Below are 26,426 nucleotides of genomic sequence, written 5' to 3' on the forward strand. Positions count from 1 at the left end.
TCTGCTTACATCTTTGATAAAAATATGTATTTTGAGGTAGTCACATGACTTTTAACACATATAACATGCATAGTTGGGTGGTCATTTTCTCCACAAACCCCATAGGTGGTGACACCTGGGAAGGCAGGATCTGGGGAGGCCCCCCATTGAGGTCCAGCTGAACCTGGAAGTCAATCAGTAGGTGGAGATATTGAAATGAAATTGACCACCACTTGGAGGCAGCAATGAGATTTCCAAATCTGGCTGCAGTCAATTAAAAGGATTAAAAAGAAATAAAGGATTAAAAGAAATAGATTACAGTACTGCTCACTAAGGAACCACGCCTTTGTGTGTGCATTTTCTTCCCCTGACAATATAAAAACCTCTGTCTCACATACACATACACAAATACTTCCAACTAGAATAGACCTTCTTCTTTGAAGTAAAATAGTCTTTCAGATTCCACAGATCAGTAAAATATCTTTTAAAAATTAAGTAGAGGGGCCTGTCATATACTGTATCAATGATTTCATTAAAACAACACAAAAAAAAATAAAAAGTAAAAAAGTAGGGAGGCCAACATCAATATGATAAACAGCAAATTGATTTTATCATGAAAAACTTACTACATTATACTTATACTTTATACGTATGAGATGTAAATCCAACCCAAATAAGCTTTGGAAGGCGGGAGCGTGCTTGGCACCAGATCCAAATTTTGCCTTCACTATTTTACCTGCCAAAGGCCCAGTTACCACCAACTCATGAGTTATTTACTTAGTCAGCTCTAGGGACACTGGTGGGTTTACAGCTTCTCCAGGGGAAAAAAAAGGTACCTAAAAGCCCCTAGAGGCCCTGGGATAACTAAAAAAATTCACAGAATGAGTTTGAAATACCACGTGCTTACTTGGAAAGGAAGTCACTGTTATCTTATAAACCACATGAGTGCCCAACTACCAACAATTAGTAACTTATTAAACCATTTTATAATTTTTGAAAACTCCAGGGTTTCCTATGCAGTGTAGCATAATGGGAAAGGACTTCAGAGCCAGAGACTTGGGAAGGAGCCGTGTTGCCATCCCTTCCAAGGTCCCCAACCTTCTTGTCATTTAAGCTGAGTCTCAGTTTGCTAATCTGTGTAATGGTGGGGCGTTGATGTACAAAAGAGTTAAGAGGACGTGTAATAAAAGTATCTGCCATAATGTCTAGCAATGATATTAGAGTACAAACATGCGATTGTTTTTGAAAACATGGGACTGGAAACACAAGCTCTACTTTATGCAGCAAATAGAATCGCTGCTCGCCCTTTCGCCTCTGCTCAAGACTAATGCCTAGGTCCAGACAGTGTAGTTGCAGAAAACCAGACAACGCGAAAAAGTTACTGATGGGGACATTTATACATTTATTTATTATGTTGTCTGGCTGGCCAATACCATTTGAACATCCTTTCCATGTTTGAGGAAACAACTCAGGAAACTGACTTCCTCAGGCTTCTCTGCAGGCAGATAAGCTCCACCAATCAGATTCCTCGGTGAGAATTCGCTTTAGCCGTACACAGCTGAGGACGCTAGCTTTGTGCAGAATCGCCTTTACTTGGTGGCCAAGGCATCCAGCCTTCCAGAATCCAAGCCTGGATTTCCAGGATGCAGAAAAGGCTCCAATGCCAGAGTCCATTTATGCTGACTGGCTGGCAGCAGAGCAGGCGTAGCAGCCAGCGCTCAGTGGTGACCCTGACAGCAAAGGACAGTTTCTGGTGATACTCCAAATGTCCTAAATATTCAAGAAAATTAAGTTATTAAAGAACATACGGTCATCCCCAGTGCTCTGCTCTGGCAAAACCCTAAGCTCTGCCCTCATAAGCAACACCTCCCAGGCACCAAGGAAATGTTTCTTCAAGTTTTTTCAAATGCATTGAAGAATGCCAAATACCATGAAGTTTTCTGTACCTCTGCCAATATCAGAGATGGACACAGATTGGGATATGGGAAGCTGTCTTTAGGGAAAATAAAAGACTAGTTAATTAACTTGTCCAATACTTAGTCTCAGATGGCATGAATCCATTAGATTCTTGTTGAACAAAGTATTTCCCAGTAGTCCCTCCATCCATTTTGTCATTTCTCTTTGTATCTAATTCACTGGTTTTGGAGATATAAGAAATTAGAGTGTTATTCATAATTGTTGTATATTGCATCTGAGGAATATTTTGCAGTATTAAAACATATTATATATTATTATCAAATATATATATTTGAGACATAACATGTGAATCATGATTCTAATTTTTTACATTGACAACTATGTGGATGATAAACACTAAAACTGAAATCGTGTTTCAATATAAAAATATTTGTCATAACAAATATTAAATACTAAATAAAAAGTCAACTTTAATTTTGATTTTTGTTTTTATTTGAATTGTAATTATTTTTTTCCAGAAATTTCAATATTTTAAAGAAAAACAAAAAATCATTGAAACAATGTTTTAAAATTTTGTACATTTATGTTTTTGATGTAAATTATTCAAATTTTGTTCAATTTGAGTATGTTTTATTTTTTTTATCCTTTCTATCTTTCCTAGCCTAAGAAAATAATGTGAAAAGCTTCATTATACCAATATAACTAGAGATTTTGCTGAAATGATGGAAAGAAATTAACTTTATAGAGTACATACAAATGTTTTAACTTAGAAGTCTCTTTTTAGTGTTCATGTAAACACTGCGGGCCCATGAACAGAGCCCAGATGTGCCCAACACTAATTGCACTCATTATCCTTAATATTTTGCCAAATTTTGGTCATGTAAAAACCATGTATAACCATGAAAGACCATAGCTTTTACACATATTTCCTATTTTGTCAGTATGAAAGTATATTTGTCAAGTGTAAGAAGAAAAAATTGTTTCACCTTTACCCAACTTAGGTTCATTGGCTGGGGGTCCACAAATTATAGTGACCAAAGTAGGATTTATAAAAGAAAACCAAACAGATGTTTATTAACATAAACATAGCACACACATGAATGAGTAATACAAAGGAGGGGGCTTATACAGCATCTTAGAAAAGAACAGTAACTTTGTAGAGAGGTGGCAAGACAAAGAAAAAGGACTTTGAACCTTTAGGGGCAGCAAATTGTGGGAAGGCAAATACATGAGGAACTAATGGCAGATAAGAGCTAGTCTTAGCAAGTTGGTTACCTAAGTTCCTCTGATTCTGTCTCTGGGCTGATCAGGGTCTAGAGTTCCCTCTGGGAATTGACTTCTGTCCTTCCTGATTCAGCAAGGAGGGGGGACATCTTTACAAGTCTATGTCCTGCTTTTATGCAAATAGGGGAAGAGCACAGAACTTTTCTTATATCTGATTCTTCTCAATTACTTTCAGCTCAAAATAATCCTGATGCCAAAGTGGCATATTTTGGGCTGGCATATTCTGTTACCCTTCACCAGGAAGAAGGATAGAACATATTTTATTTGATAGTCTCTTAGCTTGATTTATAAATTCCAAATATTTGGATATGCTGGTAATGGGCATCCATTTGTTCTCTTGCTCGGATTCCTACAAATGTCAGAAGCATGACTTCTTTTAGGAGTAAGGAGCAGAACTGGTGTAACAAAAAATTAGATTATTCCCAAGAAGGAAAGACTTGAGATGGTCAGCATGAATGCAGGAGAATAAAAAACAAAAAGGACAAAATTCATTCAAAAAGATGGAGTAGACAAGAAAAATAAATGTGATCCAATATACAGATAGTTGTCCCTGAAGCAAAAATTCAGCAAAGCGATAGAAACATTATCAAAAATACAGGGAGAAAATTCTCAGAATAAAAGAAACTTGGAGTCTACAGGTTGAAGACACATTTCTTCTTTAAGATTCATTCAGAATGAAGCATTGATCAGGAGAAACTGGTTATGTCTTAATCTTTCCTTGAATCCTTTAAGTCACCAGTGCATTGTCCAGTGGCAACTGGGCTGTCACACTCTTTCTTACTCTATCTTTCAACTAGTTTCCTATTTTTCCTCCCTTTTAACTTGTTTCTTACCTTATATAAGATTGGGGAGGGGCTAACATATTTAATATTACATGTAATATAAGTAAACAGGCACAGAAAGAGTGTCCAAAGGCCTTTGCTGTGGCATAGAGAGCTCAGGTTCAGTCAAGGTTACTGATGATGTTCAGAAACACCTCTCACTTCCAGTTTCAGGGAGATGTTCTTAAGTTGCCAGAAATCTGACTTCCCTGTAAGAGAAGAGGAAGGAAATAGCAACAAGAACCCTTCTATTTCTCTCAGGTTCCCACCTCAGCACATGGAAGGAACTTTTATTGAGACTACCTCCTGGCAAAGTGCTAAGATAGAGCATCCCCTCCTTCCTCACCCTTCCAACTTACCTATATCATAGAACTGAAATGAATTTCTCATAGACTGCATATAGTTAGGTCATAGTTTCTTTTTTATTTTACTTTTTAACCCATTCTGACGATCTCTGTCGTTTAAGTGGTGTGCTTAGATCAGACGTTGGCAAACAATGGCCCACAGGTCAAATCCAGCCCACCACCTGTTTTTGAAACAAACAAGAATATGTAACACTGATTACATGTGGCCCATAGAGAAAAAATATTTATTATGTCGTCTTTTAAAACATGTGATCAACCCCAGGTTTTAATCATTTACATTTAATGAAATTTTGCTATGTTTGGATTTAGGGCTACCGTTTTATTATTTGCTTTCAGTTTGTTCCCTCTGTTTGTTTATCTTCTTTCCTTCCTCTTTTTGTGTTATTTGAATACTTTTTTGTTATTATTTTATCTAATGTGTGTTTTAAATATCTTTTTTGGATAGCATGTTTATGGGTTGCTCTAGGCATTATAATATACATATTTAACTTTTCTAAATCTACTTATAATCAATATTTTAGCACTTCAAATACAATGTAGAAAACTCATTATCTCTATTCTTGCCCCTTATTTTATAGTTATGTCATATATCTATAAATACTAAAAACTCTCCATCAAACAGTTATAATTTTTGCAGCCATTAAACATATTTTTAAAACTATTTTGTAACATTAAACATATTTTAAAAATGTTTTTCAACCATCAAACATATTTTTAAAAATAAAGAGGAGAAGAAGAGTCTATCATATGTACCTACATATTTACTATTTCTGTCACTCTTCCTTCATCCCTGATGTGAATTCTACCTAGGAAGCTTCCTTTAGCAATTCTTTTAGAACAAATCTTCTGGTAACATGGTCTGTTAGGATTCTTCATCTGATAATGTTTTTATCTCAACTTTATTCCTGATGGATGTTTTGCTGGATTCAGAATTCTGTGTTGACAATCCAGGCTGGGACACCAGAGATGGAAAAAACTGTAAATTTAACATCAGTTCAGTGGTACTTTGAAGTTTCCTCTTCTTTGCTGATCTGCCTGCTACTATTCATTTTTCAGTCCCAAATACCTGCCTTGTGCATTCTGCCCAGACTTACAGCTGCATTGAGTTGGAACACAGGGTGGAGTGTATTTACTCCATCTTACTCAGAACCAGAATCCTCTCCTCACACCTTCCTACTCTTCCATTAGGGAAAGAAGCTAATCTGACTAATGGAAATTGATCTCTACTGGGCAGTGTTTACTAGTAAATGGGGTCATTGTGTCAAAAGTCACACTCAGGCATGCTCCAGCTACTTTGCTCTCTCTTTGACCTGCCTGCACCCTGACAATGAGCCCTTTACCCTTCAGTCACCACCTGGTTAATACACAAAGGGCAGACCCAAGTCCTCTTCCAGAAACAGCTCTAGCCATCCTTCTTCTCTTTTCTCCTGGTGACCCAAGTATGTGAGGCCTGCCCAGAGTTCTCACAATTGGTGGATTTCAGAGGGTCTGCTCTGTGAAACCAGTTCTGTTTGTGGAAGATCCCCAGGTCTACATGTGAGGAAAGAGTAGGAAGGCCCCACTTTGGCCCCAGGTCCAAGCATATTCTCCAATCAAACGTCAGTAAGTCCTGAACCCTGCAGGTTGTTTGGCCCCTTCCTGAAGCCTTAATTTGTTGATACTTCTTTATTATTTGGCCATTAGATCTCTATATCTGGTCTCTCCATCCATTAGACTCCTGTATTAGCCAAGATAAAAGACAGGAACTCTATTCTATCTGGTTTAAACAAATGCAGTGTATTGACATATAGAAATAAAAAAGTCAATTTCAGGCTAAGCCAGGACCAAAAGCATTTCTCTTCACTTTCCAGTCCGCTTCCTTCATAACGCTTCAGTCTCACACCACATGGTAGCCCCAGGAACCCTAGGTTCAAAACTTCCTACATCTAGATATCACAATACAATAAAACATTCTCCTTCCCAACAACTCCTAGAAAAATCCCAGAATCGAAGCTCATTGACTGACTGGGTGCCATGCCATACCTGTGGCTGGAGAAAGATTTGCCCACTAGGGCAAACTGCATGGATAGAAAGCAGGGAAAAGCGGCTCCCCATGGAAAACTGGGGGGCTGAGACCAAAAGAAAAGAGATATCTTAGAAAGCAAGCAACACGTGCTTGTCCAACAGTCTTAGCCAACCTTCATTGCAACTTAATGTTTATTATATTTCAACTATATGCCAGGCACTGTGCTAAGCACTTTACATATATCACTGCATTTAACAGTGAGAATAATAACTTTTAAAACAACACAAGATACTCAACATCATTAGTCATAAGGGTAAAGCACATTAAAATCACAATGAGATACCATTCCATAAATATTGACAACACCAAAAGTTGACAATACAGAACTAAAATTCTCATCTATTGTTGGTGAGATTGTAAAGAGGTACAGTCACTGTGGAAAACAATTTGACAGATTCTGTAAAGTTAAGTGGCACTTGTCATACAATTCAGCAATTTGACTCCTAGATACTTTCCCAGGAGAATCACAAAGATGCTCTCATTGACCAAACACTACTCAGGCTCCCCTGAGCTTTTTTCCAATTAGGCCTGCTTTTTAGACTTCTGTGTCCCTCTCTGCATTGCCCAATTTTTAGCAGGGTTCCTAGTAAGTCAGTTTAACCAGGATCCCCCACCCTCCATATCTGTTCACACTTGATATACATCATTGGTTTCCTTATCCTTCACTGTTTCCCCGGTAATGTCTGCTCATCCTGGCCTATCTTCAGCAAGAATCCTGTTACGTTGGTTTAGCCAGAATCCACCTTACTCCTGACGTTTCCACTCAGAAGTTTCCCATCCACTGACCCCAGCCCTCCTCCTCAGCTAGGAATTCCCACCCTCCATGCTGTATTCTGAGTTGCCCAACCTCTCTCCCCAAGAGCAACATTCGGTCACAGTGTCCCTATACCTATCAAGACAGTACCCCCTCCCTTGAATAAAATCTTCCTTAATGTGCTTTAACAAGTGTCATTGTATAACTTATTTCTTAACAAGGATGAGTAAGTTATGTCCACACAAAGACTTCTACAAGAATGTTCATAATACCCTAATTTGTAATAGCCAAAAAAACTGGAAACAAACCAAATGCCAACAATAGGAGAATGGATGACCCAACTGGGGCAGAGTCATACAATGGCGTACTTCCCTAACATAAAAAGGAACTAATTCCTTATGCAAGATGGATGAATTTCACAGACACTATATGTAAGACACGAGACAGAAGGAAATCAGATAAAAGACAATGTTCACTGTATGATCCCTGTCCCGACCCGCGGGACGAACATGGAGTGTACCGGAGACGCCTGCAGAAATGAGACAAGCAAGAGACACAAAGAATGACCAGCAAGACAGGATGTCTGATCAAGCTGGCAAAGTTTATTGTTTACAGGCTCAATATATACAAGTAGCAAGTAAGGGGTGGGTCAGGAGATAACTGGACTTTAGGTGGCGCCGGTGGGGAGGTGCAGAAGGGTGATTGGGTCTTGGTAAGCGTTGACGGGAACGGAGGACCCGAAAGAGAAGCGGGGGGTTCGCCATTTTGGGGGCGGGGGAGGTGTTTCTTGCTTAACAAAGGGCAGAAAAGGCACATGCTGTGAGGTAGCCCAACTGCTAACTCTGACTTAGAAATGGAAATGTTGCTAGGTAAATTAACCCCAGCTCTAACCTAGGAGTTCACTAAATGTGCTTCTTAGTGATAGGGGAAAACTTGTTTCTAACGTGTGGATGGGTTCATTGTTGCTGACTTTATAGGAAAGATTTCCAGCTGATTTTACAGGAAAGATTTTTACTCAAAACGTTGCTGTTGTCTTAAGGCTCCTGTGACTGAATCTGCTTAAAGGCCCACAGATTTGCTCCCAACAGATCCCATTTATATGAAGTTCAAGAACAGACAAAACTAATCTGTGATGATTGAAATCAGGGAGGGGGAGGAGTTACTTAAAAAACTGGAAAGGGGCACAAAGGAACTTTTCTAAAGTGACGGGAATGTTCTGTATCTTGTTTGGGTGGTGGTTACACGAGTGTATATGCAATTGTTGAAACTCCTCAAAATAAAGTTTAAGATCTGTGGGTTTTCTTATATGCAAATTATACTTCAACTTTAAAAAATTAAAAAGGCTATCATTAAACAAAATTTGTGCCATAGTTTAATCATTCTTCTAATGTTGGACTTTTTTCCACTTTCCCACAACCTTATGATACAATGAATATCTCTGTGCATATATTAGGTTGATCCATATGAAATTACCCATCTTCAACATTTTGACCTATAAAAATGACAAGTTCATAAGTCCCAATCTAATAGATTTTTAATATTTTAGATTATTCCCTTAGGTTAAATTTTCAGAGTTGGGTAACTTGAGTAATTTAACATAAAAAGCTGTTTGTACATATTGCTAAATTGCTTTCCCTACCAGTTCTACAAATATCTAACTCCTACTAATCTTTTATGAAAGTGTCTACTTGCACCTTACTATTTTTAATTATTTATATTTTGATAGCCGCTTACATCTCTTACACAACTGTATGCACTCTCTTCTACCAGCACTTTGTAGCTGTCTTATGGCTCATAACTTATTTTTCTTCCATCACGTATGTGCATACGTATTGGGTATTTAAGAAAACAACTGGATGACAAGAACAATCTCAGTGTTCTTTGTATCTCCTAACCTGGTGCCCTGTGCATTTCATTCATTCATTCAAGAAACGTCTACTGAGTTCAAACAATGGACCGGTAACTAGGTAAGTAAAATGACATTCAAAAAGTTCACTTAACTGAACACTAGTTTCAGATATCCTTTTATTGTATCAGCAGGTCTCATAAACGTGCATGCCCCACGTTTTAGATTCCCAGACTGAGACTTTCTCATTTTCATGGTGCACTAATCCGGAAACAAAAGCTCTGAAAGTTTAAAAGGTATTGACTGTGTGAGCGCTGGTCCCTCGGCCCTGTTAGTAATTCTTGAAAATGCACCTTGTGCATTTTTACTTAAGTCCGCCATACTTTGGGGGACTTCCGGACGGGAAAAGTCACTAAAATCAAGAGCAACATCGGGTTGCAGGCTTTTCACGGTATTCTGAAAGGCGCCGGGTAATTAAGGTCATTTTAAAGACACCAGTGTAATGAATATGCAAATTTTGGCAGCGAACAGCTCATTCCAGCACTGGGCACGCCTATCGCCTCCTCCCGTCCGCCCCGCTGCCCACAGAGCCAGAAGCAGAACCACGCTATTTCCCGGGCCCGGCGTCGTCAGTCAGGCAGCGCCCAGAACCCCGCCCCGCCCACGGTGCGCGCCCGAGCCCCGCCCGCCGAGCAGGACAGGGCGGGCCCAGCGCCACCGCCCACGCGCGCTCCCGCCGTTGGACCCGGTCGGGACCGCGCGTGCTCGGGGCCGCGCGTGAGCAGTATGAGCGCGCGTCCAGGACAGTGACGGCCTCGGGGATGGACTGCGGCTCGGCGGCGGGCGAGAGGCAGAAGCACCCGCGGGGCCGCCGGCGCCTTATGCTCTTCCAGTTTGCTGGCCTGTGCGGGAGCCCGGGCGGCCGCTACCTGTCCACGCCCCCCGGAGGTCTGGGGGCGCTGCGCCGCGGCGGCGCGTCACGTGTCCGCCCGCTGCTCCTCCTGCTCTCGCCCCCGCCGCGCCCGCCGCCCGCAGACTGGGGGGGCTCGCGCCCGGCGTCCTCTGCTGCCCCGGCCCGGCGCGGCGGCGCGTGGAGCTGCCCGCCGGGGCTGGTCCCGGGCGTCGCCTGTGCCGCCGGCGCCCCCCGCCCGATCCGCGGCCGAGTGGCCGCCCTCGCTTCCTCAAGGAGAGGTGAGGCCGGGCGGCCGGAGGAGGTGCTCGCCTCGCGGGGCCGGAGGGGCTCGGGCGGGAACCTAAGGCGGTGCGGAGGCCCGGAGGGCGCAGCAGCCGAGGTCGCCGGGCGCCTCCGGGCGTGGGGACTTAGGCCTGTCCGGTCCGCCCGTCTGGGCCGCGGTAGCCCGGCCTTGTCGGCTGAGACGGCGGGACATACCTGGAGTCCCCGCCGGGGAGTGTGCCCCCTGGGCGGGTAGGTGGCGCCGCCGCTAGGCGCCGGCGACCGGTTTCTGCCTTGTCAGGTGCGCGGCTGGGCGCGACGCGGGCGGAGGGGTGTGCACGGGGCTTGCGAGGTTGCGCAGCGCAGCTCTGGGAAACGGAAGGCTGGTTTTACAGTTTACTTTCAAACGCTAGTGGGCTCATCAACTCATTCATTAAGCACTAGTGCCTATTCTGTGCCTGGCACTTTCTAGAAACTCGGGCTGTATCAGTCAACAAATTCTTTTCCTTCTTGGAGCTGAAATCTAGCAAAGGATATGGTATATGAATATACAGATAGAGATGTAACATATATATATATACATAGGTAATGTACATAATCCATATACTATATACATAATATGATAAATACTATAGGGAAAAAGTAAGATGTAAGGGGTAGGAAGTGTCATGGGCCTCCTGTTACGAATTTAAATATGGTTATCAGAATAGGTTTCATCGAGAAGGTAGCCTTGATGAAATTCTTGAAGTTAGTAAGGGCAGTTAGTAATCAGTTAGTTAGTAATCAAAATTAGAATTCGAAACAGGGTCGATTTACTAGATAGAAATTGTTTATAAAAATATCATTTTGGGTGATCGTTATTAGCAGACTTGGCAGTAGTATCACGGGGTAGTCTGTACATATCCATCCATAGCCATCAGTAACTACACTGGTGGCTGTTGTACAGATTCTTTTTTTTTCTCAATAGAAATGCCCAGTAAATACTGGCTGCATCTGGAAATTAAGAATGCCTTTGGCTGGGGGAGCAACGAGGCAAAGGAAGCTTTATTTACAAAGGGTGGGGAAGGAGGGGTGAACTGTCAGTGTCCTGCAGTAATTAGGAGTCAGAGATGGCGTCTGCCCTTCTATGCTTTGCTTTTTGCTGCCTTTTTTGACAAGTTGGTAACTTGTGATTTCTTTTCCCCTCATAAATGAAGATGACGGGGCAAAAAGGGGAGAGTGTTCTTTCTCACCAGTTTTCGGATGTATCAGAAACATACATACTCTTGTGGAATTAGTCTCAAAGGGTCTCATTCTTTTGAGTGAGCATGGATGCATAAATATGGGGAAATACAGCCAAGAAACAGTGAGGGAAGCAAGCACTTGTGCCCATTACCCATCAGTAAGTGAGTTATGTTCCTTTGTCTTCAGCCTACTGGTTGGTTTGGTGCCCAGGCCTGTTTAGACTTAAGGAGGTTCTGAAATAAGACATTTGTACTTGGTTTCCTCCTCTGGCCAAGGCTAACTTTGGGCTGCTTTTGTGTGAGTTTTTAATGTCCCTTTGGTATGCTGATGTTCCCTCAAGGAGAATCATATGTCAAGCGCTTTCAGGTCGCTTGGTTTACTTACTTCCTGGTGATTAGCAGGAATTCATAGTTTTGGGGCCTCATTTGTTGTCACAGTAAAGGAGGAGGAATGAGTCAGAAGTGTTCTGAATGCCAGAGTACTGCTGCCTCCCAGGCCTTACCCTTTGACATTGACCAAAGGGTAGATGCATCCACCTTCTGTCAGCAGATGTTGGAGCGCCAGCCCTTTTCTCCCCTTTTCAGACAGCAATACCCTGTAGTCCCCCTTTATCTGCAGAAGATATGTTCCAAGCCTCCAGTGGATGCCTGAACCACAGGTAATACCTAACCCTATATATACTTTATTTCCTATACATACATAACTGTGGTTCCATTTAATCTATAAATTAGGCACAGTGAGAGATTAACAACTAGCAATAAAATAGAGTAATTATAGCATCATACTGTAATAAAAGTTAGGTGAATGTGGCTTCTCTCTCAAAATGTTACCGTACTGTTCTCACCCTTATTGTGATGATGTGAGCCATGATGTAATGAAGCGAAGTGAATGGCCAAGACCTTGTGAAGCAGCCCTGGGCTGTTTTTGACCTGACACAATGTCAGGAGGATCATCTGTTGGTAGATCTCCCTAGAAAGCAAAACATCTGGTGAGGGGCACTACTGTATTTCTTTGAAATAAGTTCGTAATTGAAAAAAATTCCAATTGGTTTTGGAAAAGAAAAAAAACCTCCAGTATCCAAATTGGGATTAGCTCTTGCTTAAAAGTTGTCATGCAAGTTTGTTTTGGGGTATGTGTGCGTGAGGAAGGTGTTTTGTTTTAAATCATATGAATGATATTTTGTTAATAGAACAAGGAATTTGGGACTAGAATAATCCCATCGCTCCTCACAAGCCAGTTCTAGACTCAAATGTTTTTGAGCTCCCTAAATGTGGAACATCCAGAATGGTTGTGAGATGGATGGGGTGCCTGTAGGGAGTCCTTGAGAGCTGCTCTCATTTATTCATTCACCCACCCCTGTTTCTTAGCTAGGTCTCTTCTGTGTCAGTAGACATACGGGTCTTTTCTCATGCAGGTCAGTTTTTGTTCCAAGACTGAAAATAAGGGATGAAAAAAGGAGGTACCAGACTTAAGTGAGCTCATTTGCATAGAAAGGAAAGACCATAGGTGAAGAGGTGTAAGAAGATCATCTCAGATTTTCCTTCTAGACAGTCTCATGATCCAGATCTTAGAAGTCTTACAGTTGAATATGTTTTTAAAAATTATTTCTGGCCTATTGTATGTCAGGCTCTCTGCTGCTAGATGCTAACAATACAGAAATCATTAAGACTGGCTGCTCCTGGGGAGCTTGAACTAAAAAATATTACAGATATGGAAATAATATAGTACGTGCTCTGAAAGAGCTATGTGTACTGGGCTGAGTATATACAGATAGGGGGCGATAAAGGCTGCTTCTGACTCACAGACTCCAAGAAGGGACTAACAGTTACCAAAGGGGAGGGGTAGAGGAGGGAGGATGGAGAGGCAGGGAGAAGGGGATTGAGGGATGTTATGATTAGTACACTTGGTATGGGGGAGGTCAGGGAAGACAGTGTAGCACAGAGAAGACAAGTAGTGAGTCTGTGGCATCTTACTACACTGATGAACAGTGACTGCAATGGAGTTTGGGGGGAACTCGATAATATGGGTGAATATAGTAACCACATTGTTTTTATTGTGAAACCTTCACAAGAGTGTATATCAATGATACCTTAATAAATGTGTAAATAAATGAATAAAGTAAAATAAAATAAAGGCTGCGCCTGCCGTGGGTGGAGATAGCAGAGAGAACCATGCAGTGTAGCTTACTGTTCTTCCTGAACCATAGCTTAGCAAACTGTCAGATTAAATGAAGAGGGGTAGAAAAGATACCTAAAATTCACAAGTTGAGAAAGGGGAGAAGGCCAAGCTTAAGGATGGAATACCTTGGTATGAAAGTACAGGACACAGAATAGCTTAGGTGGCTAGAAAGAAAGCTGAAAGGTAAGTGTGGGCTAAATTCGGACGGGCTTTGTATGCCTTGCCAAATATATAGCCTTATACTGTAGGCTAGTGGTTCTTTAAATCTAAGAGCCCTTTTTCCGTTAAGCACACACAAACATACAGTAGTTGCTACGTTTTCTATTTTGCCAGTCTGCAAGCAGTGCTTGGTACAAAGTGATTATTGGATCTCATGCACTTACCTTGTTGCTAATTGTGACCACTGCCACCCTACTGCTCTAAGTTGCTAGGAAACTAGGAACCACTGCTATAGGCTTACAGAAGATTCAGATATGTAGGGTGCTGTCCATATCATGTTTTTGCTTAAAAATTTCATTTAAAATGTTTAGTGATGAAGGGTTGAGAATAGGAGTCAGGTGAAGAATCTTTTACTCTGAAACCTACATAACATGAACGAAATTCAAGACCTAAGTAAATGGAGAGGCATCCCTTGTTGACGGGTTGGAAGATTTTAATATTGTTAAGATGGCAGTAGTCTCCAAATTAATCTGCAAATGTCATGCAATCTCTGTCAAAGTTCCAGGTGGCTTCTCTGCAGAAAATTGATAAAGTGATCCTAAAATTTATTTGGAAATGCAAGGGACTCAGAATAGCCAAAACAAGTTGAAAAAGAACAAAGTTGAAGACTCACTTCCTTGATGTCAAAACCCACTACAGAGCTGTAAGTAATCATGAAAATGTGACTGGCATAAGGACAGACATACAGGTCAACGGAATGGAATGGAGAACCCAGAGACAAACCCTTATACTTACAGTCAGTTTGACTTCTGACAGGAATCACAAGACAGTTTAAGGGAGAAAATAGTGCCAGACAACTAGACATCCACATGCCAAAGAATGAAGCTGAAACCCCCATTTTGTACCACATATAAAAATTCACTCAAATGGATCAAAGACCTAAATATAAGAGCTAAAACTATAAAACTCTTAGAAAAAAACATAAGTATAAGTCTTTGTGTACTTGAATTAGACAGTGGTTTCTTAGATATGACACCAAAGCACAAGAAAAAAAGGAAAAAATAATTGGACTTCATTGAGATTAAAAGCTTTTGTGCTTCAAAAGGCATCATCAAGAAAATGAAAGGCAGCCCGCAGAATGAAGGAATAAGTTGCAAATTGTAAACATGGTGAAGAGGTTGTAGCTAAAATATGTTAAGAACTCTGACAACTCAGTAATAAATAGACAACCCGATTTTTTTAAGTGGGCAATAAGTCTAAGTAGATATTTCTCCAGGAAGATATACAAATGGCCAATAAACCATGAAAAGATCAGGGAAGTGCAAATCAAAATACAATGAGATACCACTTTCCACCTACTAGGATGATTATAATAAAAGACATAGAGCTGAAGATATGGAGAAATTGGAACCCTCATACACTTTTTTGGGAATAAAAAACGGTGCAGCCACTTTGGAAAAGAGTCTGGCACAACCTCATAAGGCTGCACATAGAGTTATTATATGATACAGCAGTCCATGCCTAGGTATAAACCCAAGAATTGTAAACATGTCCACACAAAAACATGAACATGAATGTGTCTAGTGACCTTATTCGTAACAGCCAAGAAGTGGAAACAACTCAGGTGTCCTTCAACTGAGGAATAGGTTGAAACAAATAGTATATCCATACAATGCAATAATACAGCAATAAAAAGAAAAAAGGTGCTGACACATATTACAAGATGGATAAGCTTGAAAACGTACAAGATTTTTCTCTAAGTGAAAGAAGCCAGTCACAAAACGCCACGTACCTTATGCTTCTATTCATATGAAATGTGCAGAGCAGGCTAATCTACAAACAGAGGGTAAGTGGTTGCCTGGAGGAGAGGGAGCAGGGAGATGGGGCATGACAACTAAAGGGGATGAAAGGGTTTCTTTCTGGGATGAAAATGTTCTGAAGTTGACTGTGGGGATGGTTGCACAACTCTGTAGATACACTGTATTGTACACTTGAAATGAGTGAATTGTATGGTATGTGAATCTTAAGCTATTATAAAATGCAGGTTTTTGAAGTATGCCTTATTGTGTCACTGTGCTGAGTTGCTTTTGTTTACCAGTAGGCCCTGTTCTGAACCTTATTTTGCTTTCTATTCTAGAGATAAGCCTCTCTGCTGGGAGCCTGCAGCTGGAGTACAAAGCAAGAGATTTCACCTCTTCTGGGAGTAGGAAGCTCTACTTTGACACTCATGCCTTAGTGTGTTTACTCGAAGAAAATGGTAATCTCTCAGACTAGGTACCCGGTCCATGGAAGAATACTATAGATGATGATTTATCTAATTTCTCATATTTCTCTTTCCCTTTAAGTCTACAGGTCATCTTTTGGTCAATCCCATTTTTTAAGTCCTTACTTTTTGTTGAAGGACATTTTGCCTTATCAATATAGTTAAGACTTTTCACACACTTTCTGTTTGTACAAGTGAAGTGTATTTTTATAGTATTACTCTGGAAGTATAGCTATAGATAAAAATTTAGACACCTGTTGGCAAGACTGAGAAATGGTCCCTGTGGCAATTGTCACGAGCATAAGAGTGATAGTTCCATTATGTGCATCTTGTGTACATTTAAAATTTTTAGGAAATTAAAATGGTGCTGAGCACCAATTATTGATAATTTCAACTTACTGTTTTTTTTTAAATACTCAAACTAACATTTTCCCTTATTGCTGTTAAGTAATATAAAAGATTGCTCTGACATATGACATATGTATCTCTACTGTGACACGTACATTTTCAAAATCAGAGCCTCAGAATAACAGTTATGCCTTTGAAAAAATCTGTTTTTACATTGTATATATATTAGCCAGCTGTACATGTGCATGTCTGAAAAGCTGCTCTCTGTGGCTTTGCCTCACAGGCCTGGGACAAGGTGATCGAGTAGATTCATCTGTGCTTATATGGCGGAGTTAGAAGCTCTGGGTGCAGCCCCTGCCAAGTTCCAGCTGCAAAGCCTGGACGGTCCTTTCTCCCTACTCTGTTTCTGTCTGCTCCTCGGTAGCATGGGCATGAAGAGAATCCCCAGAGGCCTTTGGAGTATTAAGAAAAATAATATACTTGAATGCACTCTGAAAAAACTGTCAGCTGCTGTATGATTTTTACAGCTTTTCTTCTCAAACTTGAAAAAATAGGCCTTTTCATCAAAATTTATTTTGGGGCATCTAAAGTTATTTTGATAAGCAGAATTATTCTTACTTTTTTTCTCTTTTTCTTTTTGTGGACCTTGTGTTCTTATATTCAAAGAAACTGGTTGTAAAAAGACATTATTAGCAATAATGGGGGCATTCAACATACACTAGGTGTTGGATATTAAGGGAACATCTTAATTTTGTTAAATGTGACAATGTCAAGGTGGCTGCAGTGGACCCAAGATGGCCACAGATCCTCCTGCCACCCCCTTAAAATTGTATTTATTTTTGACAAATAAAACTTGTATATGTTTAAGATGGTAAAGTGGAGGAACTAGGTCTTTGGAGGTTTGTTTTGTCTCCTTTAACTCTCTTTGTTTTTTTCTAGTTATAGCCCTATGCTTATTATCCAAAATGTGTTGGTTATAATTTTATTCACACAAATTAAACAATCAGCAGATTCTTCTGAAGTTCTTACAGATAGAAGTATTTAATATAATTACTTTCCAGTAATTCCAGCCCAACCCCACATTTTACATGAGGAAATGAGCTCAGAGGTGTCATAGCTGTCCAGAGTGACAGACATGTCAACCTGTGAGTCTCGTCTCCCCATCTTCCCACCGCACTAGGCTTTCCACCTGCTTCTGATGTCAAACATTCACCCAGATGTGTACATTCGCATTTTCTCCCTTTCTGTGAAGGGATTTTTTTTCCTGGCAGAGTCTCCTGAGTGTAATTGTTTCTGTGTGTTCACTTAGGGTTTACTACTCAACAAGCAGAAATCATTGTATCTGCGTTGGTCAAGACCGTAGAGGCCAACATGAACATCGTCTACAAAGACATGGTCACCAAGATGCAGCAGGTCAGCTGTCAGAGAAAATTTTAAAGCTAAAGGTGGGATGCTATTTGTGATACAGTTTTCTTTTGAAAAACATGTAATTTTAACCATAGTCGAGAGGCAAATGGTTACAGTGGCATAAGAAATATTTATTCAAAGCTATTCAGCCAACTATTGTAGAGTCCTTATGCTTGAAAACTTACTCGGCCTGGAAACTGACCACACTGGTCAATCCTACTTAATAAAATGGAGATGTGGCCAGGATTACAGCAGTGTGTTTTTGAGCTACTGGCCCTCAGACTGCCACCCTTTCTGCTGTGATCCGCTGGACAGTGACACTGGACTTAAGATTTTATTCTTTTCCTCGGAACCTCTTTTCTCATGCCCACAGCCTTCTAATTTCTCATTAAGCTGATCGTAGGTAGAGGCAGTGGGAGGCGGGCCTCCTAGGCTGAACACTAGGTTATATGTTTTGTTCTTCTTTTTCTAGGAGATCACTCTTCAGCAAATAATGTCTCAGATTGCTAATGTGAAAAAAGATATGATTATTTTGGAGAAGAGTGAATTTTCAGCCCTTAGAGCAGAAAATGAGGTAAAGAGCTGCTCATACTTATGAAATGCTTTCTATTAAGATATTGAGACATAATGTGCAGAAGGTGCACAAGTATTCATCTTGATGCATCTTGACAAAATGTACCCTGCCAGTCAGATCAGGGAGGACATTGCTGGCACTCCAGGCCTGCCTACGGCCCTTCTTGTAACCCCCTCCACTGAGGAAACCAGTATCCTGGCTTACTTTAACATTGACTGGTTTTGAGTATTCCAGAGCTTCAGCTGATGGGATCGTACAGTGTCTTAGAGCAGTAGATCATTCTTTTCCTTTGTCTATCAAATGTGAAATACGCCACATTATTCTAGTACGGTGCACATTAGAATTGTTTCCAGTTTTGGGTTATGAATAAATGCGGCTCTAAAATACCCCTTAGTTTCAAGTATGGCAGATGGGATCAGCATTTAAATAAGTATTATCTTCGCATCTTACTTTTTGTTTTCAGTCCTATTTAAAGTTCCAAAACATAAGTTCACTTACTGCCTGTTGATCTTAGTCTTATAAGAAACCTTTTAAGGGAAGATTCCTTCTCTTCATGAAAAAAGGTAAAGCTGAAAACTCTCAGCATTGTCCTTGAAGTCAGCTATTTGAGGGCAGAATCAGTTAAAAGAAAAATTGAAGGAGGTACTAAAGAAAGGGCCTCTGAAGGTAAATGTGTGTTAGAAACAGTTGTGCTGTCCTGGCTTGACACTCATTTTTCTGCTACCAAGACCTGCAGTTAATGTTGTATTCCCAGCGTAACCAAGTTTGCTGAGGGAGGGATTTGAAGAACTTACACATAGGTGCAGGTTCTAATATTTGTTACCAAGTTTTATATTTTTCTTCTAACCTTCTAAACATATCCTTGACTTGTTTCTTCTTAATGTGTTTTTAGAAAATAAAACTTGAACTACATCAGGTAAAACAACAAGTAATGGTAAGATCCTTGATCCTGTTTCTTGCTTGTTTGCAATTACATAAGCTTAGTAATAAATAAATGTCAGAGATACTTTATATGTTCTTAAAATTTTAATACTGTGTTAAATATTTCTGTAAGATGTCTCAAAAGTACACAGTGGGAGATTTAGCTAAGAATACAGCCAATTAGTAAACTACTGATACCTGTAACTAAATTCAGTAAGAAAAATATGTTCCAGGAGGAATTAAGTCATTTTTAAATGGAAATTTTCTAAAGTAGCCATGTGGAACCCTTTGATTCTCTTAGAAGGAACTGTCTTTAGAGAATGACCCAGGGTGTTAAAATGCTTATGTGCCAGCTGTTTGATCTCTTTCTAAGTGGGAAGGACATGATATTGAAAAGAAAAAAAGATTTTGCTGAGTGTCGGAAAGAAGGCTTTATTTAAACCAGAATGTAGTATTTTTATCTTTGAGTTTATCTCTCCTTTGAGTCCCAGGAACAGCTTTATTCATAAAGTCCACAAGGAGATTATATTGTAAATTTTGAGGTTAAAAGCAACAGTAAAGCACTTCAGCATAAAAGGGGGTTATTTGTGTACATGCCTAGCAAGTATCAAGATGGAGCTGACCTAAGACGTGTCTGCTACGCCTGACTTTATTCTTGTCCATTGCTGTCACCAATAAAGGCATGGAAGAACAAAAAAAAACAAAAAACAAAAACAGAGTTGGACTGAGTCTGTGGTCAGACTGGGTCTTTTTTTTTTCATTGCTTCAGACCTTTCAAAATACTGCATGTGCAGGAAGAAATGTGAGAAACTCCTGTAAGCAGCTTGCTGAGTCCCAGGGGCAATACATCAACTCATTTATAAGGCAGAGAAAATGGCAATGTTTCAGGATCTTTCAAAACTGGTTCATAAAGAACAGGAAGTAGGAGCCAGCTGATGGAGGAGGAATAGCAGCTATAGCATCATTTGCCCCTAGTTCCACTTCCCTGGGAGACCTGGCCCTGCCCCTTCCCCGGCTGCCCCTGAGTTGGAAGCGATGGAGGCAGTGGTTCCAGGCTTCACATCCTCAGAAGGTCTGGGTTTCTTATTTTGGGTCTCTCTTTGTTGTTTGCCCTTTTACTAGGATGAAATGATCAAAGTCCGAACAGATACCAAATTAAACTTCAATCTAGAAAAGAGCAGAGTGAAAGAATTGGTATGTTAATTTACTGGTATGTTACTAATGGAGTATGAATATATAGTTCATATATAGTTCACAAGTACTGTTAAATATTTGTATGTCATTACTAGTTTATTTTTCTAAATATTTGTCATTACTAGTTTATTTTTGGATTAGGGTATAAATTTAATACTTTCAAAAGTAACATTATAATTAAAATCTTTGTTAAAGTTTAAATCATTTTTTGTCTCAGAGGTACTAAACTACATGTCACTTAGACTTAAAGAAATTAAACTCAAATCATGATCTATTTAATACTGACTTAAACCTCCACAGCACCTGATTTTACAAAAGTTAAGTTGGTTATCTGACTTAATATTAAATTAATATTAAAATCTATCCTGAAATACAAGATCAAAAAAATATTTGCACAGTTTTATTTTTTTAGTAGAGAAATCTCAATGACTTTATTGCGTTTTCTTGAAATGCAAATTCTAAATGCCTCTACGTTAAATAGAAATTTTCAGGTAGGAAAAGTAGTGCTATACATTTGTTACCAAGAAGAGATCACAAAATGTTTATTGTAAATAATTAGGCTGAGGGTATATATGCCTGAACAACAATTTATAGACTCATACAAAGGACCTAAGAAAACTTTGGAAATACTGGTCTGCTAGCCTTGCCTTTTCAAAGATAATGCACATAAATACAATTATTTTCCCTCAGAGCTTCCACAGTAACACTTTTTTTTACTTTTTTTAACTGAACCATAATTGACATATTAGTTTCAGGTATACAGCATAGCAATTCATTATTTGTATGTATTGCAAAATGATCACCACAGTAAGTCTAGTTAACATCCTACACCATAGATAGCTATAAATTTTTTATTCTTGTAAAGAACTTTTAAGATCTACTCAATGTTAGAAACTCTCAAATATGCAATACAGTGTTATTAACTATAGTCACCATGCTATACATTACATCCCCAGGACTTACTTATTTTATAACTGGAAGTGTGTACCTTTAGACCCTCTTCACCCATTTCATCCACCCCCACCCCCACCTCTGGCAACCACGCATCTGTTCTCTATACTTATGAGCTTTGTTTCTTTGTCTTTTTTTAGATTCCATATATAAGTGATATACAGTATTTGTCTTTCTCTTCTGAAGTTAACATAATGCCCTCAGGTTCCATCTGTGTTGTTACAAATGACAAGATTTCCTTCTTTTTTATGGCTTAGTAGTAGTAGTAGTAGTGTGTGTGTGTGTGTGTGTGTGTGTGTGTGTGTGTGTGTGTGTGTCACATTTTGTTTATGTGTTTATCCCCCAGTAGACATTTGGGTAGCTCCAGTATCTTGGATCTTGTAAATAATGCTGCAGTAAGTATAGGGATACAGTAAGTTGTATGCTTTGAGTTTTCTCTTTAAAGAGACGTGTCAGTGGGGAAGGCAGTATAGCACAGAGAAGACAAGTAGTAACTCTATAGCATCTTACTGTGCTGACAGACTGTGACTGCAATAGGCTATGTAGAGGGGACTTGATAATATGGGTTAATGTAGTAACCACAACGTTACTCATGTGAAACCTTTATAAGATTGTATATCAATGATACCTTAATAAAAGAAAGAGATGTGTTGGGTTGCCTCTAGTGATGTTTAACCCATCTACATGTTCAGGCCTTATTTGGGTTTGATAATATTAATTAGATACCTTTTTTATTCTTGGCATAATATTAAATAGAGCAGATAAAAGCATTTTTCACTAACAGAGAACTGGATATACAGTTGACGTTTGTTGTTCAAAACCATTATTATGCCCATATTATCTGTTCTCCTATTCGCAAAACACTTTTCCACAGTGAAGATCAAACCACCTACTAGCACTAAAATAATCACTAGCATGTGACATGTAGAAATACTTTCAGCTACCTTTGTCCTTATAGGTGTATATTTAGCAAAAATTATGAATTCACTTGATTTAGGAAGATGCCTGTAGCTAACTAACTAAGCTGGGAAGCATATATCTAGGAGATTTGGAAATAGGGAATGTGAACATGGATTAAAGCCAATGAATTACCAATTACCAGCCGAGAAGTTGCTCTTGGTAATCCTAAACTTGAATTATTCTGAAGTGCAGGACAGTATAGTATATTGTTACGCAGCTAGCATGTATTAAACATGCATTGATAAAGATGAGTTATTTGACCCCCTCATCCTGTTATATAATAAAGTTATAATATTGTTTCAATTAAATGAACTGTGGTAATATTTGTTTGAAAAGCAGGATGGCCTGTAAGCTGCTGTGGGGTGCAAGGAGATGGAGCCACATAGATGTGATATAAAAATCATAGCAGTGTTAGAATTTAGGCCTTTCTTTTCTCTTGGGACTGAATCAACATCAATGTTGTAAAGACTGGAGTTTGAAGGCTCACAGAAAATGCAGTTGCATCCTACCCTCTGGTGGTGATATGATGCATAGCTCTCTGCTCATCTGAAACCCTGACACTTACAAAGAGAAAGATGAACATGCTTTGGTCCTAATACTAGTCCTTAGTTTGAGGTTTTGAGGTTTTTTCATCCATTCTGTTACTTCTAAACAATGCTTAGAAGTAATAATAATCTACTCCCCTGGTACTTCCAGGGGAAATTTTATAACCAGGAAGGTTCTAGATATTTCAGAAGCATTAATTTTCCCCCAGTACAAGGTTAGTGAAAAATTTTTAATTATTCACTTAAATTACAAATTTGAATCTTCTCAGTTAAATGCTAATACCCACTACTGAAGAGCTATGTCTGATTTTGGTTTCAATGTCAACCAAATTGCCTAAATATTTGCATAGACATTAATAGCCAAAGGCAGGATACCATTTTAATTCTGTGTAGAACTAGTCAGTTCCTTTAGTAACACTGCATTGTGACTAAGCACAAGTGTTTTTGTTTTCTTTTGTTTTTCAAATTAAAGCCAACATGTGATGCTTTAGTGTAGTTGTAGCTACTGATTTACATTATGTTTTATAATCACAAGGCAGTATCTGTGTCACAGAATAATATTCCTTGAAACTATTTTTTTCCCAATTTTATCTTTCCTATCTTTTGTCTAAGCCCCAAGTAGTGACCAGTTTTGTTTGTAGTTACAGTGGAATAACTCCTAAATTAAACTGTTTCCTACTTTTTTCAACCCTCTCAAAGCCAAAAAGCACATGACTCAACCTCCATCTAAATTGGCCCCAGTGAATGAATGCTATTTTAACAGTGAGAGGAACCTAGACTTCGCAGAGAAGAGATGCAGAGACACACATGTAGCACAAAGGTGAAGGCTGACAAAAGGGAATCCAGATACTGGAGCAGTGAGTGAACATACATAAGAAACCTCAAAAATCAGATCCAAAGGAGAGGGGCGAGTTGGCTACTTTATCTCAAGGGGTGGGATTTCTAGTATTACATATTCTTGGAAGTACTGAGACAGAATATTTAAGGCACCAGAGAAGAGGAGAGAGAAAAGAATAAATCATAATCTGACCTACATTACTTGTTTGTTTCAGTATTCATTGAATGAAAGGAAGCTGCTGGAAATAAAGACAGAAATGGTGGCATTGGTAAGAAATGAGACTTAGTCGTTTTATTCATCTTTGCTTCATCTTAGGCGGTTACTGCTGTGTGTAGTGATGTATTGATAGATGTATGCAGTTTAATGTCACAGGTTTTTTTAAAACTGAAATACATAAAAATTACCATCTTAACCATTTTTAAGTGTACAGGTCAGTAGCCTTTGGTACATTCACGTTGTTATGCAGCCATCACCACCATCCATCCACAGTAGTCTTCTCATCTTACAGGACTGAAACTCACCTACGAAACACCAACCGCCTGTTCCACCCTCCCCAGACCCTGGCAGCCGCCTTCTACTTTCTCTCTCTATGGTTTGACTTCTCTAGGGACCTCATACAGTATTTGTCCTTTTGCTACTGCTTATTTCACTGAGCACAATGTCCTCCAGGGCATCTGTGTTGTAGTATGTGTCATAATTTCCTTCCTTTTTTCCATTGTGTGAACATAACCACATTTTGATTATCCTGTCAATGGGCACTTGGGTTGCTTCCATCTTGTGGCCATTGTGAATAATGCTGCTGTGAACATGGGCCTCCAAATAGCTGTTAGAGACCCTGTTTTCTATTTCTGGGGGTATATACCCAGAAGTGGAGTATCGTTAAGTTTTTTTGCACCTAACAAAATATTTGATTATCTTAATGAGAGTTTAAATCTCAGTGCTTGAAAGTAATAAGGAATGGAGACTTCTATGTTTTTAAGTTATGGCATGCATTACTTCTTTTCTATCCCATATTACCTGGGACCTCTGAAACCTAAAAGAGCTTCTGTGAGAGAATACTGGAATATTCCCCTTGGGAAGGACCTCTGGGACTGGCAGAGCGGAGGGGACGCATCCAAAATGGTTTAACACTAATGAATCTCTCTGTTTTAAAAGCATGCCCAGCAAGATCGTGGTGTCACCCAGACAGACAGGAAGATAGACACGGAGGTTGCTGGCCTTAAAACTATGCTCGAGTCACACAAGCTTGACAATATTAAATATTTAGCAGGTGAGCTTTTTTGTATCTAGGTAGTTAAAACAGGTGAAAAATAAATAAGTTTTGTAAAACAAGTCAAAGACAAATTTGCACTTCGTTGATTCTAACATAACTTTTCTCATCCTTTAACATCTCCAAAATTAGAAAGCATCTTAACAATTTCCCGCCAATGGAGTATCATACTATGATTGGCATTTTTCCTTTCTTAGTGGTAATTTAAAAATTAAATACTTTATAATCGATGGAATTGATAAGGCATTATCTTTGAGCTATAGCTATTTGGAATTTTTTTTAGTGAAAGTCAAGATGGAATATTTCACAGGTAGCATGAACAAGCTTTTGAGTTGTGATCCTTCTGCTTCAACTGATGACCCTCCTTCTAAGGAGTTATTTTGCTTTTGTGGTTTTTGAGCCATAAGAGGGAATGAAGATTCATGTACCAAAAAAATAGTCTTTGTATTTTAACTCACATTTAACATTTTGGATTGATCAATATATTTAAATCAAATAAAAGTGAAATTTTGCTCATAAAGTTTCCTCATAAAGGGTGTGTTCCTGTGTAGTACATATACATATATTTTATGACCACAGAATTTTTGTGATTCTAAACTTTTATTGAAAAGTTTTCTTGCATATTGGATACATTTTTGCTTTGAAAATGATTTCAAGGTGTGGGGATTTTTTGATAGGCAGGTAGTTCATGGACTATGGTACATTAGTGAGCAATCTAAGGCTTTTGGGTTTTTTTGACTTTGCTATATAATTGTCTGTATGTTTTCTTAATAAAAAGATGTTCCCTCAAGTAACTTAATAAAACTAATGCCGTGTTCAATTATTTTTTTCTTACAGGGTCTGTGTTTACATGCCTAACAGTAGCTCTGGGATTTTATCGCCTATGGATGTAATAAATTCTCTATTTAAAGAGCTCTCTTAATTGTTTTGCCTTAAAAATACCAGGTTGTTGTGCTTTTTGTTTTTCTCATTTCAAATTTTAATGCTGATTTTGATTTAATTTACATTATTTATTTTATGCAAATTATGGACCTATAACCAAGGCAAAGAAGCCAGGAATTTCATAATTGCCCCTTTCACCTCTTCTATTTAATTGACTTCATAACACTGAGTGGTTTTGGACAAAGCATTGAAGACTCCACTCAGCTGGACCAGTGAGCTTGGTCTAACCTGTGGGATATACCAGCAGTAAATATTGTATAACTCTCTTTAATTTTAAATCTTTTGTCACATGGAGAATTTGGGGTCTCCACTTAAAAGGCACAATGGCTTTACTAAGTGCCAAAGAATCATCGAAACTAAACCAAGAGCAGCACTTCTTCCTCACCTAACGGCCCGTCCCTGACGGCAGCCAGTCTCTGTCTGAAGAGGATCATGTTTAGTGGTTGG

The 26,426-nt window shown here is 39.3% G+C and overlaps 1 protein-coding gene across 3 annotated transcripts; it reads left to right on the forward strand.

Annotated features, from left to right (window-relative positions):
* The first annotated feature begins 9,712 nt into the window (after nucleotides 1-9,712).
* On the forward strand, nucleotides 9,713-25,950 carry MCUR1 (mitochondrial calcium uniporter regulator 1). Of its 3 annotated transcripts, none has more exons than XM_073225077.1 (9): nucleotides 9,713-10,222; nucleotides 15,904-16,023; nucleotides 17,687-17,790; nucleotides 18,257-18,358; nucleotides 19,251-19,274; nucleotides 20,402-20,473; nucleotides 23,982-24,035; nucleotides 24,923-25,037; nucleotides 25,875-25,950. In XM_073225077.1, exons 1-9 carry the CDS (start codon nucleotides 9,853-9,855, stop codon nucleotides 25,928-25,930), a joined length of 1,017 nt encoding a protein of 338 aa, XP_073081178.1. In that variant the 5' UTR covers nucleotides 9,713-9,852; the 3' UTR covers nucleotides 25,931-25,950. The 3 variants fall into 3 exon arrangements, with proteins under 3 accessions (XP_073081178.1, XP_073081179.1, XP_036860686.2); XM_037004791.2 differs by having other exon boundaries at nucleotides 9,728-10,222; nucleotides 19,251-19,292; XM_073225078.1 differs by lacking the exon at nucleotides 19,251-19,274.
* Nucleotides 25,951-26,426: the final 476 nt, after the last annotated feature.

This window comes from Manis javanica, chromosome 16, assembly GCF_040802235.1.
Source record: "Manis javanica isolate MJ-LG chromosome 16, MJ_LKY, whole genome shotgun sequence".
NCBI lineage: Eukaryota > Metazoa > Chordata > Mammalia > Pholidota > Manidae > Manis > Manis javanica.

Coding starts and splice junctions, on each gene's coding strand:
- MCUR1 (XM_037004791.2), top strand. CDS start 9,853: ATGGACTGCGGCTCGGCGGCGGGCGAGAGGCAGAAGCACCCGCGGGGC. Junction 24,036..24,922: donor AGACAGAAATGGTGGCATTG/GTAAGAAATGAG, acceptor CTGTTTTAAAAG/CATGCCCAGCAAGATCGTGG. Junction 25,038..25,874: donor CAATATTAAATATTTAGCAG/GTGAGCTTTTTT, acceptor TTTTTCTTACAG/GGTCTGTGTTTACATGCCTA.